Source organism: Curcuma longa, chromosome 10 (genome assembly GCF_044706935.1).
Source record: "Curcuma longa cultivar G26 ecotype Majalengka, Jawa Barat chromosome 10, ITB_CL_G26_1.1, whole genome shotgun sequence".
Lineage (NCBI taxonomy): Eukaryota > Viridiplantae > Streptophyta > Magnoliopsida > Zingiberales > Zingiberaceae > Curcuma > Curcuma longa.
Genome location: NC_133870.1, coordinates 10,863,950 through 10,878,527, shown reverse-complemented (window position 1 = coordinate 10,878,527; position 14,578 = coordinate 10,863,950). Strand labels below are relative to the sequence as shown.

The 14,578-nt window shown below is 33.9% G+C and overlaps 1 protein-coding gene across 2 annotated transcripts in view; it reads right to left on the bottom strand.

Annotated features, from left to right (window-relative positions):
• Nucleotides 1–14,578, bottom strand: part of LOC141835748 (BEACH domain-containing protein C2) — a gene marked incomplete at its 5' end in the record, with an annotated part of 115,612 nt that overhangs the window by 26,164 nt on the left and 74,870 nt on the right. For both annotated transcript variants that reach the window (XM_074723125.1, XM_074723124.1), the window contains 6 exon segments: nucleotides 8,245–8,361; nucleotides 8,438–8,524; nucleotides 8,603–8,671; nucleotides 8,776–8,832; nucleotides 8,927–9,010; nucleotides 9,111–9,180. In XM_074723125.1, the coding sequence (XP_074579226.1) occupies nucleotides 8,245–8,361; nucleotides 8,438–8,524; nucleotides 8,603–8,671; nucleotides 8,776–8,832; nucleotides 8,927–9,010; nucleotides 9,111–9,180 (484 nt within the window).

Sequence of the window (14,578 nt, the reverse complement as noted above, 5' to 3'; positions counted from 1 at the left end):
CTCAAGAAGATGAAAATTTTGAATGAATGATAATATCAACTAAGTCATATGAAAAATTCTAAAATTTGAAAAGTCACCATGGGGAAAAGACAATTTTTCAAATGAGCACAACTCTTAAAGAGTTAACACTCTTTATCAAGCAGATATAATTTTTTTTACATTTGTCAATTTCATTAATGTATGGTTAATTTTTTTCCTTCTGCTTCTACGAGATAAACAGTGAAAAAAATCTCTTTAAAGACGAAGAATGCAAATTATTAGAAAAGATATAACAACAACCAAGCTTTATCCCATTAGGTGGCATCGGCTATATGAAACCTTCTACGCCATTGAACTTTATCCCCTATTATATGATCATCTATACTTAAATAAATTTTATCTTATTTTATTGTTGCTAACTAAGTCATTTTTGGCATTCCTCTTTCTCTTTTGATATGCGTATTTGTCATAATTTCATATCACCTAACTGGAACATTTATTGGTCGTCTAAGTACATGTTTGTACGATATTAAACATGTCTCTCGAAGTTTTTTTTCAATAGATACAACTCCGACTTTCCCTTTAATCCTCTCATTTCATATTCTGTCCATCCTCTTATATCCATACATCTACCTTAACATCCTCATCTTTGTCACTCTCATCTTCTACTTATGTGCTCGAGTCATAGCCTAATATTCTGTGTCATATAACATAGCAGATCTAACCGTCGTTTTATAGAACTTCCCTTTAAATTTTAGAAATACTTTACGATCACATAAAACACACGATACTATTCTCTATTTCAACCATCTTACTTATATTCTATATAAGTCATCTTTCTCAATCCTTCATCATTTTACAAAAAAAATCCTAAATACTTAAAACTCTCAGTTCCAAACAACTCGTCATCTCATATCTTAACAATTGTCTTATTATGTCTAATATTGTAAAACTTAAATTACATATATTCTGTCTACTCTACTAAGTCTAAAACATTCCACTTACAGTGTTTCCCACTAAGATTCTAATTTAACATCTAGTCCATCACGTATCTTACCTACCAAAATAATATCATCTGCAAACAACATGTATCATGATACTATGTCTTGAAAGTGTCCAATGAGTTCGTCCATGATTAATGTAAAAAGGTAGGAACTTAGAGTTGATCCTTGATATAACCCCTATCTTTATTGGAAATACTTCAATTAATCCACCTGAAATCTTCACTTTAATCGTTACATCCTCAATTAGTTCAATATATGATAGGCTAACACCTCTCTTTTTTAGAATTCTCCATATAATTTCTTTTGATACTCTATCATAAGATTTTTTTTAAGTTAATAAATACCACATGTAGATCTTGCTTTTGCTCTCGATACATTTCAATTAGTTTCTTGAGAAAATGTATAGCTACCATTATCGACCTTTTAAACATAAACCTAAATTGATTTTCGATCACCGTGGTCTCCTTAATCATTTTTCTACTATTCTTTCCCAAAGTTTCATGGTATGACTCATTAATTTAATACACCTATAATTTGTACAAATTTTGTACATCTCCCTTATTCTTATATAAGGAAACTAGAGTACTTATCCTCCATTAATCAGACATTTTTTTCATTTTCAATATGTTAAATAATTTTATGTCATTCAATACCTTATTTCCCTATGCACTTCCAAACATCTATTGGAATATTATCTGGTCCAACGGCTTTTTAAGTCATTCAATACCCATTTAAAACATGTTCTACTTTTGAAACTTGAATTCTATGATAAAAATTTAAATTTCTACTCTTATTTGACCTACATAAATTACCTAAATTAAGTTGGTCATCTAAATCTTTATTAAAAAGATGATGAAAATACATCTTTCACTGCTCTTTTATTTCTCTATCATTTATTAGTACCATATTACATTCATCTTTAATATGTTTTATTCGGATAAGATCTTTTGTTTTCCTCTCTCTCACTTTAGCAATTCTATAAATGACTTTTTTCCCTTCTTTTGTATATAATTTTTGATATAATTGTTCAAAAGTTTTATTCTTAGCTTCATTCACTATTTTCTTAGCCTCTTTCTTAACTATTGTGTATTTTTTTAAATTTTTCTCATTCTTATAAATATATAATTCTTTATAAGTTATTCGTTTTTCTTTCACTCTCTTATACTTTCTAATTCTACCACCAAGATTTCATACTTGGTGGTACATACCCCTTTGACTCACCGAGTACACTCTTGGCTACTATTTTCAACTTTGATATCATCTTATCTCATATCATATTAGAGTCACCGTATATTTCATCTAATGCTTGTATTCCAACCTTCTTCTTAAATATGTTTTGTTTCTTATCCTTTAACTTCGATGACTTAATTCTAGAAATCGTGTATATTTTTCTTTTATTGATATTATACTTGAGGCATATATCCAACACTATTAATCTATGTTAAATAGTTAAGTTTTCTTCAGGGATAACCTTGCAATCTTTACAAATCTTTCTATCCCTCTTCCTAACCATAAGAAAGTTAATTTGCGATTTATTATTCCCACTTTTGAACGTCACCAAATGTTCCTCTTTTTTTAAAAAATGATTAGCTAGTATAAGTTTATATGCTATCGCAAAATCCAATATAGTTTTCCCTTCTTCATTTCTTATTCCAAACTCATAACCCCAACACCATCTCATATTCTTCATTTTTCACTCCGACATGTCCATTTAAATCATCTCCTATTAAAATCATTTCATTTAACGAAATATTTTGTAATACTTCATATAGGTCGTCCTAAAATCTTGATTTGATATCTTCATCTAATCCTACTTGAAGTGCATATATGTTAATTACGATCATAGTTTCTTTTCCACTACTATCTTGAGAGTTATACTTCTATCCTCCTTTTCTAACTATTTCTACAACTTCATCCTTTAACGAACTATCTACAACAACACCTACTCAATTTCTTATTTTACTCTTTTCTGTGTATCATAACTTAAAACCAGAGTTCTCTATCATCTTTGCTTCTCACCTATCCATTTTATCTCTTGTACACACAAAATATTAATTCTTATCCTAATTATCGTATCTACTATCTTAATTATTTTACCAATGAGGGTTCCTATGTTCCATGATCCAAATCTTAGACTATTAATTTTTCTATAATATTGATTCTTATCTAACCTATGGTATGAGAACTCTTGGTTATTTAACACAACATTCAAATTCTCATGGAGATGTGTAGCGGTTTTTTTTTATATGTTATAGTCGAACCCTGCAATGCGAACTCTTGCATATGTATCACTACACCCAAGTTCCAGAGATGTCAAGTTCCAAAGATGTAGCGGTTCTTGCCGAGACATTACAGTCGAACTCTATAATGTGTTCCTTCCGGGGAACAACCTAGCATTAGCACAATAGTTTAATGAATCCATACGTTGAACATTTACCTTAGTTTAACGTTGGTCGTCAACCTAACACAACCCTCCTTTATCCGAACTTGGGGTCGACCATGACGGGATTAATTTGTCATGGGCAAAGTTAAATTATTAGAAAAGAAAAAATATATAATATAATTTCTAATCTTATAAATATATTATTATTAATGAATTAAATTACTTTTTATATAAATTTAATTTAATTTAATTTTAAATTGATCATAATAAATCCAATTTAAATCCACTTGATTGTGCCATGTTTATTTGGTGAACTTTAGTTAACCCTAAATCAACTTTTACTCGATAAGGATCAAATATTTCATGAGATAATATTAAATCCAACTCAAAAGTAAGCATTATAGTAATCAAATATTAATAAAAATAATTTTTAATTAATATATTTTATATTTAAAAAATATCAAAATTATCTCGACACGCGTGATACGGTACCAAACCCATATCATTCCGATCAAAAAACTGAAACTCCAGCACGACTCAAAATTTTAAACCTTGATTTCTTATGTATGAATTAAATAGGTAAAAGATTATTTATGCTGCCACCAAGGATTAAAATCTCAAGCCATATTGCGCGATACTGGTGAAAAATTTTGTTCCGTCGACGGATCGGCACCGGCATAGTACCGGCACAGGAATTCTGATCGAAAGACGCCACCAGAAGCGTCGCGCGCCCTCGATGACGCCTCCGAAGGCATCACGCGGCCTCGCCGACGCCACCGGAGGCACCACCCGAGCCCGACGACGCCACCGGAGGTGCCGCCCGAGTCCGACGACGCCTGCGGGCACAGGTCGCACGCGCGTCCACAGAGGTCGCGATTTTTTTTTATTTTAAAACTTTAGGTTTAATCAGATTTTAATAATCAATTCCTAGCTATAGTTGGAGATAATTTAAATAGACTTTATTAAAACCTATAAAATTATCTTATTATTTTTTAAAAATATTATATTTTTTATTTTAAATATTTATATTAAATTTTAATTAATATATTTTATATTTTAAAAATACCATAACTATACCGGCACAGTACGATACGATACCGAAACTGTATCGTTCTGGTCCGGAACCGAATCTCGGTACGACTCAATATTTTAAACCTTGGCTGCCACAACTAAAAAGGAATTAAAACCACACTAAAACTACTAAAATGAGTTGATATTCTTTTCTTGCTATATGCATGTGGGTAATCTTGTAAGGATTAACATGAGGAGATGGGGAGAGGTATTTTAAAAGATAGAATTTCTATTTCTCCTCGTTTAATACATATTTAAACTATTTACCTTTCATGCTATGTGTTGATTTGATGTTGATACTTGTACATCTCAACATTGTAAACTCTTATATAAAGACCATTTGCTAATATATGGTTAAATTAGTATAAGAAGGGTGACTTAAATTATTCCCAGAAACTAAACATTATTCGAGAATGTTGTAGTTAAATAATATATAAACCCAAGGTGGAATCACCATTGTGTAAAGACTTAAGTAAAACAACTATTATAAATGGTGGAAAAAAAGTGATAAAAGTGAGCCTTTTACCACCAATAAAGATATGGAAGCGTAGGTCACGCACAATTACTATTTATTTATGTGAGAATGTTATAGTGTTTATCACTAGTGAGTGACTCAGATGTTATATGACACTATTTATACTCTAAGGACCTTATTTAACTGATTCACTTAATAGTGGATATATTAATGATGATTAACAAAGGTCATAATAAAAATAGATTTATTTGTGATTAAAAGACAATGAAAATAAAGTGGAATAATCAAAGATCATGCATATCTTTCTTCTTTAGCCACATAACAATTTGTAGTTTCTCCCTATTTTCCTTAGCCTTCAGTTTTGCATGCAAAGATTGATTTTAAAATCTTGGTTAATATCCATCAGTGTATACAACTACATAGAAAAGTTCAACAAGCTGAAAATCAGGTTTTTTGCTATATTTGTGTTTTATTTTCATTCTGATCATTTTCCTTTTTGTTGTGTACTTTTTGTAGCAAAAAGGCCTTTTTATTACTGTGCTTTCTGTAGGAAAAAAGAATGAATGTATATATTTTTTAATACCTCTTGTTTACCATATGTTATTTATTAATTATTATGTTTATTAGTTCTTAGTTTTTTATTGTACTATTACTAAGTGATGTACTGTATTGGTAATTAGACTTACACGCTCAGGTGATGAACCATAATGTACAAAGTGAATTTCCCAGCCTACAAAGGAAGATTGACAAGTTTTAAGTAGGGTATCTAATTCTTCAGAGTTCCCTGCCCCATGGTACACTTTTTTCGTCTTTTCATTTAGGCTTGAAGGTAGACTTATCATTTATCCAGCTATCAACCATGGGCTCTGCACCAAGCCCCCTATATAGTGCAACTGTTGATATATTCTTTTGTTGTAACATCCTGACGTGACCAATTATCATTTAAAACACAAATCTTGTGAGGGCTGTAAACAGCAGGTGCTAATAATGTTAGTGACTGTCGACCATGAAAGAGAATCCAATCACAAGTGTAGTCAGCTGCTAAATCAGATACCAACTATCTCTTTGATAACCTACCAATCCCTTGGACATTCCAAGAAATTAAAGTTAAATTTATAGTCCATATGAGGGGTTATCTCCCACCATGAATCAAAGAACATCACTCAGCTGCTAGTCGTCACCTCTAATTTTGTGAGGATAGCTACCATGGCAGCGTCCTCATCCAAGAAATAAAATCCCGACCTTCAGAAGGTAGCTAGGACCTCTACAAATTCCAAAATTACTGCCACTGGATGGTGAGAGTTCTCATCCCCTAGCAATCATAATTGAACTCTTCTTGCACCTTTATTAAAGGGTATCTTTTCCCCGTCGCACAGGTACCTCTACCCTTCTTGACAGTCTCTGAGCAATAGCTATTGCGGGATAGAATTCAAGTTTTCCCCATCCCACCAATTAACAACCGCACACTTCTACAAATACTGGCTTGGGCTGCATCTTCCTTAACTGCTTACATTTCTTCGCCTTTCCTTGCCTTTCTTGATGTTCCTTCTCAAGACCTTGAGCTCCAGTTCTGTCCTTCCGCTGTTCTCTGAGCACCTAGTGATGGGTTTGCAAAGATGTCAGCTTCCAGTACGTGGTGCATGGTAAAACTCACACAACATCCCTCCAAATCCACAACCCAATTCCTTCCCTTTGATAGATCCAACTTCCTGTCATACAAAACTTGCTCTTCACTTATAGCAGAAACTGCATCCAGAGCAGCTAGTATGTAGCCTTCTAATTGGCATATATGTGCTGCTCCCTGATCAGCACTGTTTCTGTTTCGATGCAAGATTAATTATGCCTTCAGCCCGCCATATTGTAGCTCTTGTAATCGGATGATTTACATCCTCCTGGAGTATTCCTACTTTCTTGCATGGTTTTGGAATGCTATAGGACACTCTGTCCATGGTTTCTGAAGAAAGACCCCATCAACTCTCTGACTACTCCATGGCTTCATCTACTCTAGGGTCCCTGTTTTCCATGCCTGAACCCTCCAGTCTACTGTTCCAGGATGAGAACCACCACCCGCACTTCCACCTTATAGCTCAAGATTTCCACCGATAGCAAGATGAAGAATGCCCTCTGCCAAATGACACTGAATCAGGAAGAATGGCCGAAGGGTTCGATGCCTTGCTTCACTTAGTGTTGCAACACGGGTGAAGATCATTGGCTTCACATTAGGAGGCGGGCATTTGAAAGTACTCACACTCAAAACAACCTCAGAAAACCATCCCTACAATATTAAATTCTCTAGCTGAGGTATATTTATGGTAATGTAGAGAAAGTAACTCCAATACCTGATATCCTGAGACCATTATTTAATTTGAGTATAGAAGAACTATAGAGTTAATCTCAATAGTATGTTACAAGAACCAACGTTCTAATGTGATGCACGATACTTATTTTGGTATAGAGTAAATATATAATTAATCAAAATGCTCCATATATTACATACCTTATTCTTCAAAATTCAATTGACTTTCTAATTACTATAGACAAATTAGAAGGTAAATCAGCTAAGTAGACAATAATAGGATTATAACTAATGAGTTGTCTGGGTACATGTTGAAGTGTACCAAACATGTTGAATGTCGACACAAATTGATACTGAAACCATGGTTAAATATTTCATTTTGCCCAAAGATTAGAACACAGAACAGCTTGACACATTCCTCACGGAAGCACTGAAACCACAAGCCCACAACATATTTTCGTCATGCGAGCTCCTCTGCATAAAATGAACTGGGCACACGACTTATTTCCATCTCACAAGCTCCATTGCATGACGGGATGAAACAGATAGTTGACACCTCCTCCACCATGACTTATTTCAACAGTGTCTTTTGCTTTGTCGCTCCTTTTCTGCAACACTCCATATTGAACATCCATTGCTTTTCTACATGGAGCAAAACGGGCACACGCAAATCGATACCTTCTTCCTCATCACAGTTTGTCACTTTGCAGCACCAACTCTGCACCAAAACCCTAGCATGCCAAGTATCTTGTCTCTTACTTTTCGTCTACCTATTCTTTTGACACCGACCTTCTCTCTCCTCTCCTTCCCCTTTCTCCTCCTTCGGCACACCTCCGACACCAATATCAGCTCTAATTGACATTGTCTCAAGCCAGTTGAGAACCTAAACCCCAACTTGGATAGAGATTTCAAACCTTGACTAAAACAAGCGAGGACCATACATATTGCACATGAAATGGTCCGAAGATGCATTCACATATAAACACTTAGTGCAATCATTTATAAAGAAGCAACAAACAAATAGAATAGCAATTACCGTTCCAGCACTAGAATAATGTGAGCCATAGTGGAATTTGGGGATGACAGGATCTTCAAAGCTAGAATACCTCTCTTGGAACTTTTTTAGTCTTTCAAGGTTAAGTGCACCAACGGGCTGCATGATTGATCAATTTCTAGTTGTAATATATCTTTTACAATAAAGCATAATCCTTAAACACGGAGTTATCAACCTTTGACAGATCCCTGTATGTTGCTGGATCTTGAAGGTCCAGCTTTTTTGAGGAGTAATCAGCTAGAATCCAGGGGAAAACAGGATACTGCAACAAATAATAACTATAAATTCCCAAAACAGATAAAGAAAAAGATGTCTTCTATTGAAAACTTCAGAAAATCACCTGTGTTATGTCATTGTAACTCCGGCCAGCCAGTGTATTCAGCTCCATTAGATATTCAAAATTGCTGATCTGCAAGGAAGTGCAATTGGAGAGCATCAATCACTAAACACACACAATCAATACAGACTAAGAAGCTTATGCAGCATAAATAAGGAATGTTGTCATATCTGTACCTCCCATCGTGCCCAACGCTCCATAAGTTGAGTTCTTTTAAGAATTTGTTCAGGCTTCTAGAATCATAATGCAGGTTAGTAAGCAAAAGAAAGCTACCAAACTAGAATTAGAATAAAAAAGTAATCCAATATGACAATGTAGTATACAGACTTGTGTAGCAAGATAAATATTGTTCAAATGTGGAGGACGAGCTTGAACAATTGCACGGTAAGCACTTTTACGATTTTCAATATTCTGTAACAGGTCAAGACAAAACAAGGCCAAAGAAATATAAGCATGAACCAAGTTGCAAGATTTATGTAATTAGATATATGAGAGAGATGGAGAGATTTACAATAAAATCAAAAAAGAAGTTCGAACGGTCAACCATGAACAGTTCTAATGCACTCCTTCTAAGAAGATATCTGCAGAAAATAACAAGTGAAAGCACCATGAACAAGTTAAAACTTGTAGAAAGAAGAGAAAAAACTGGTGCATTATCCAACCACTAAGCCAAAGAATTCTGCATACACACATTAAACAGAGATCAATAGAAAAAAAGTTGACCAACTCTGATATGTGTTAGAATTTCATGGCTATACAGCACTGCAGTGCTATTGGTAAATACATAGCTTGGATACCCCATATATGATATGAAGTACGAACTAACCTTTACAGTATGATACAAAATAGACACCATAGACAATTACTCCTCTGCTTTATTATCAAATTATATTAGTATTCAATCAAGGCCTAAAAATATCACTCTGGGTAAGAGTTTTCCCAGCCTACATGGTACAATTTTGACCATGGTTTGAAATATCATACCATACCGGGCAAAACTGTTGAACCCTCTCATTCCAACGGTAAATTACTGAATCTCAATACTGCTTGGCTTAAATAATGTCTCCTTCTGTTTCATTTCCTAACTCCTTCAAGCTCCAATTTACCACCGGCACTATGGATTGGAATGTCAGCACGATACAGAAATAATATTGTTCCAATCAAAGACCTAAACTTCAACATGGCTTGAGATTTTAAACCTTGATTCCAACATTATGTTATAACAACATATGATACATGCAGTTTTGACCTTATGTTATAACAACATATGGCACACTTTGATATACATTTAATCATGCTAAAATGATTTAAAAGGGATTTCTTCATTCGGTACTCTTTCACTATTTTGTTTTGAAAATAAGACTAACAAATTAGATAGATAATTGAAATAAAATTTTATTATATTATCATTACGATCCTCAACATGCTTGGGCATGTGTTAAAGCGTACTGAGATAGAACTTTAATCATTTAATCCTCTTTTACTTATATATCAAAATGAATTCAACTCTTAGAAGTTACAAACATAAAAATAACACAATTTCAATTAAATAATCAACTACATTAGAATATTAAAAAATAAGCTATGAAAAAAAAATTAAATATTATTTAAATCTGTGCTGATGCGTGATGAAGTGTTCCAAAGTGTGCTGAGAGTCAACATGGTAAGATACTCCTTGGTACAATTGATGCAAGCAGCATAAGATTGTTGATTAACATCAACCATCAGGTTTTAGAAATTTATTCAAATAGTATTTCGACCATGCCACTGACATGGCACTAGATTTGAAACCACTCATTCAATAGCCTTGGACCTACAATAATGGGAGGAGTTAACATTGTTCTTTAAAGTACTGCTAGACTACAAAACCAACCTAAAAACACATGGATGAATACAATGCTGGCTAAATATCTCTGTTTGGAAAGTTGTTTTCTAGAGCAAAGTTTTCACATTAATGAAATCAACAAAGCATGTGAGGAATATAAATATACAAAATCTAATAGTTAAGGTAGAATGACTCATGCCATGCCAAAACTTTGATCAAATAGTTTGGTGTTGTCTTGTGCTAACACTCACAAGTATGACAAGATAAACTCAAATAAGTTTAATCCTATTATCCAAATCCACTTAGCTTGTATATTTCCAAATATAAATCATTTAAATTTAATTTTGGAGCACAAAATTAAAATATTAGAAGCATCTCAACTATTGGTTATACATTTTTAATACCAAAACGAGTATCGTGCATCAAATGGTAGAAAGATAAAGTACATTCATTATTGGAATTTCAGTCTTTGCTCACAATAGTACAATTTCAATATCGTGTTGCGTCGATACTCAAAATGCATTGAAGTTATAACAATTACAACCAAGTGAATTACTTCTTTAATTCCCTTTTTATAAAAGTAAAACTATAACAATTACAACCAACTGAATCAAAACTTTATTATACTATATCATACCAATACTAGACATAACATGCTCTTGACATATCTTAAAATATGCCAAAATAATTTCAATTAGGTTTCACTTAATTTTTCACTTTAATGAATGTTAACATAAATTCAACAAATTTTACTCTTATAGCCTTCTTCCAAATTAATTTGTTTACTTTTACAAATAAAATTATAGTGATTACATAATCAATTAAATTGGAATTAAAAAAAAATAAATTATAAAAAAATAATAAACAATACTTGAATCCATCTTCACATGTGTTGCAGTGTGTAAAGCATGTCAATTGTCGACACAGTAGGGCACTCCTTGGCATCATCAACACAGTATTATATTATTCAACATGCAACATGAGATTTTAAACCATGCTACTAACGTATAACAAAACAAAATAGATGAGGAGAAAGAAGAGAAGAGGAGGAAATGAGGAATGAGGATGCAACAATAAAGGATGAGGCAACAAGGGTGACAATACAAATAAGAAGAAAAAGAGAAGGAGCCACTAGAAGTCTAAGGCTCTCTTTGTTTGCTAGAAAAGAAGTTTGATGGAGCTACAATGGAGAAATTATTTTTCTTTGAATGGAAATGTGATGTCCCCGAATTATTTTTCTTTAATGCATTTAAAATTGCAGATGTACTATGAGAAAAAGGTCTAAATCTCATTCCAAACTAGGGTATCTCTCCACAGCCAAAACAAGACATGTTGATCATGTCGACATCTATACTGGTGTAAGTGCCCAGGGTTAGACCTAATAGTAGTGGTGATAAGAAAACAAGATGAACATTAGAGAAGAAGTTTCTCAGCCTGTGTAGGTGTTGGTCGACCTCTAGAGGAAACAAACCACTTCTCCATTTCACGACAAAAGACAAGGTTGAAGCAACCCACTTCCTGTATTGTTTGATCACTAGACATGGAAGAAGACCAAGATAGCTCTCAAGTGTTGCTTAGTCGCGATAGAATAAGCTACTCTCCTCTTGCCCATGCCATGCTGTGAGTTTCAGTGTCTCACTGCAGTTATGTGTAGCTAGCAACACAAGAACTTTCACCTATGTCGACTAGTGTGGAACAATTTTAAACCCATGCATGAGACTCACCTGATATAAGGTTTAGAGTTTTTAGATTCATTTAGATACATCAAGGTAGGGCATTCCTTGTGATATGTTTTGTCCTCGTTCAGATGGCAAGGATATAGGTACCAAAGAACAAAAAAAAATTGAGATGTAACCTACCAGGTTTAAGAACAAGTTTCCCAAAAAAATTAAAAGATGTAACCTGTCATCAACACAAATGAAGAGGACAAAATTTTAGTATAAACCATGGTTCAAAAATATTATTTTGTGTTTGCTAGCACAGGAGAAACATCTTATTTTGCCCACCGACCAACACCAACACCAAGAACTCTCAAAGACCATGAAACTTAATTCTCAACTTCACACAAACATGGTGACAATGTACGCAGAACTCTGGAGGCACATGTGAAGGTGTGACTTAAGGTGAACATGGCAACATCACATGGAACTCCACGAGACACAAAACATGTGAAGTCCACAACAACATGAAGCTTCATGCAACTTCTCTTCCTCCTCAACCTTGTTCTTCTCTATGGCTCCACCTACGGTTGGTGCTCAACACAAGACTAGCATTGGGTGGCCTACTCTACGATGCACTTACATGAGGTATGTGATTCCTTTGCCTAGTCCTCCTCCTCCAATGTCTAGGGTTGGTGCTTAGTAAAACCACTAAAATTGGATTGCTTCCTCCACTTAGAGTTTGTGTGGCACCCGGGACACCTGAAATGTCTCATTTTGAAAGTGGATCGAAAACCTACCTTGGAACTAGTTTTCAAACCTTGGTTAGACTCTTTTTGTAGTTTACGTTTTCTTTTTCTTGCCCTGATCAAACATTAATGAGCAAATGAAATGCATTTTAGCAGACCCCTACCATGTTAAATATGATAAGCTTTGGCACCAACAAAAATATTTAATTCACTGAGCATGGTAGTGTGTAAAACTGGCAATTAGTCAAGGAGAAAATATAATCCAGAAACTTGTTGATCAATGATTTTGTGAACAAACAACATTTCTTTTTTTTTCAATAAAAAACAAGATTAATGAATATCAAACTGATAAAACTACTAAACTTTTTACAATGAAAATAATCAATGAGCTTCACTTTGCAAAATCTTCAGATGAGAATCTACTCTTGTCAAGTTTAAAACTTTGCATAGTATAATCTGTATAGTTAACTTCAGAAAACAAAATTATGCCAATATAGAGGTCATTTCTAATAACAACCCTCACAAGTTGCAGTCAGCATGAACCTTGAAAAACATTATACACACAAAGAACAAAAAGTTCCATCAGATTCTTGTGGGACACAAACATTAGAAGGCTAACACTAACAAAATTTTGTACAACTTTTCACAACTTTATTACAGCTACCATGATAAAAGTTGGCATATAAAGAATCAAGACTACATGAGATCCAACTGTTGCATGGTTATGAGAACTGTAAAATTTGAGGATCTGAATTGAATTGCATTCATCGTGATGAGATAACTATTACATGTGGTATAACTATTACATCTATTTTCTTTAGCAGAAAAAGTGGAAGAACAAGGAAAAGACCTGGGAAACTTTGCCTTTAGTTTTTTTTGTATTGCTTCTGTGTAATTTGAACAGAAAACTAAATTTCAAGTGCAATGGAGCCTTAGCATGACGGTAAAGTTGATCTCATGTGACCTAGCGGTCACAGGTTCGAGTCTTGGAAACAACCTCTTGCAAAGCAGGATAAGACTGCGTACAATAGACCCTTCCCCGGGACCCGCATTGTTGGGAGCTTCATGCACTAGACTGCCCTTTAATGGAGTTCAATCCATAGTCCAAAATTATTCTTTTTCAATCCAAATAAATTTTTATTTATGTTTTTAACAAATAAAGTTTTGAAATTCAAGTTTTCCTCCCTCTTTCTTTCTCTTTAATGAAAGGGTTACACGAAAACCTCTACTTTTTCCTTCTCTAAAGAAACCAAAACTAGGAAAAGTTTCCCAATCCTTATCCTATAAGTTTTTTCCTTACTTTTTTCCCTGTTTGCTTCCTCCCATCATAGGAAAGACCTAAATCTAGAACAATCAATATAAGAGTAAACTCACTTGACAAACACTCCTATTAATTTAATGACTTGAATACTCCTCATGATGGAAGATATACTATGTCCAGCTTAAACATAGATTAGGCATAATAATAATGCAACAAAAATGTAACATTCACTTGCCAGTAAAATAAACTTAATGAGTTAAAGCACACATCCAATGCTCCTTGACCTTGGTTCTGTAAAAATTGAGAAATAGTTGGAGCACATAGTTGATCGAGTTGCGAGTAAAAGTTGATATTAATCCTTTCACATATGGTGCGGTTGTCACTAGGCATACAAGTTTTATGTTGCAAATTGAGAATAGTACTTGCGATGGTTGTGTTCCACATGAGATGTAATCATCACTAGGCGGTTGGATCACAACCAATGGT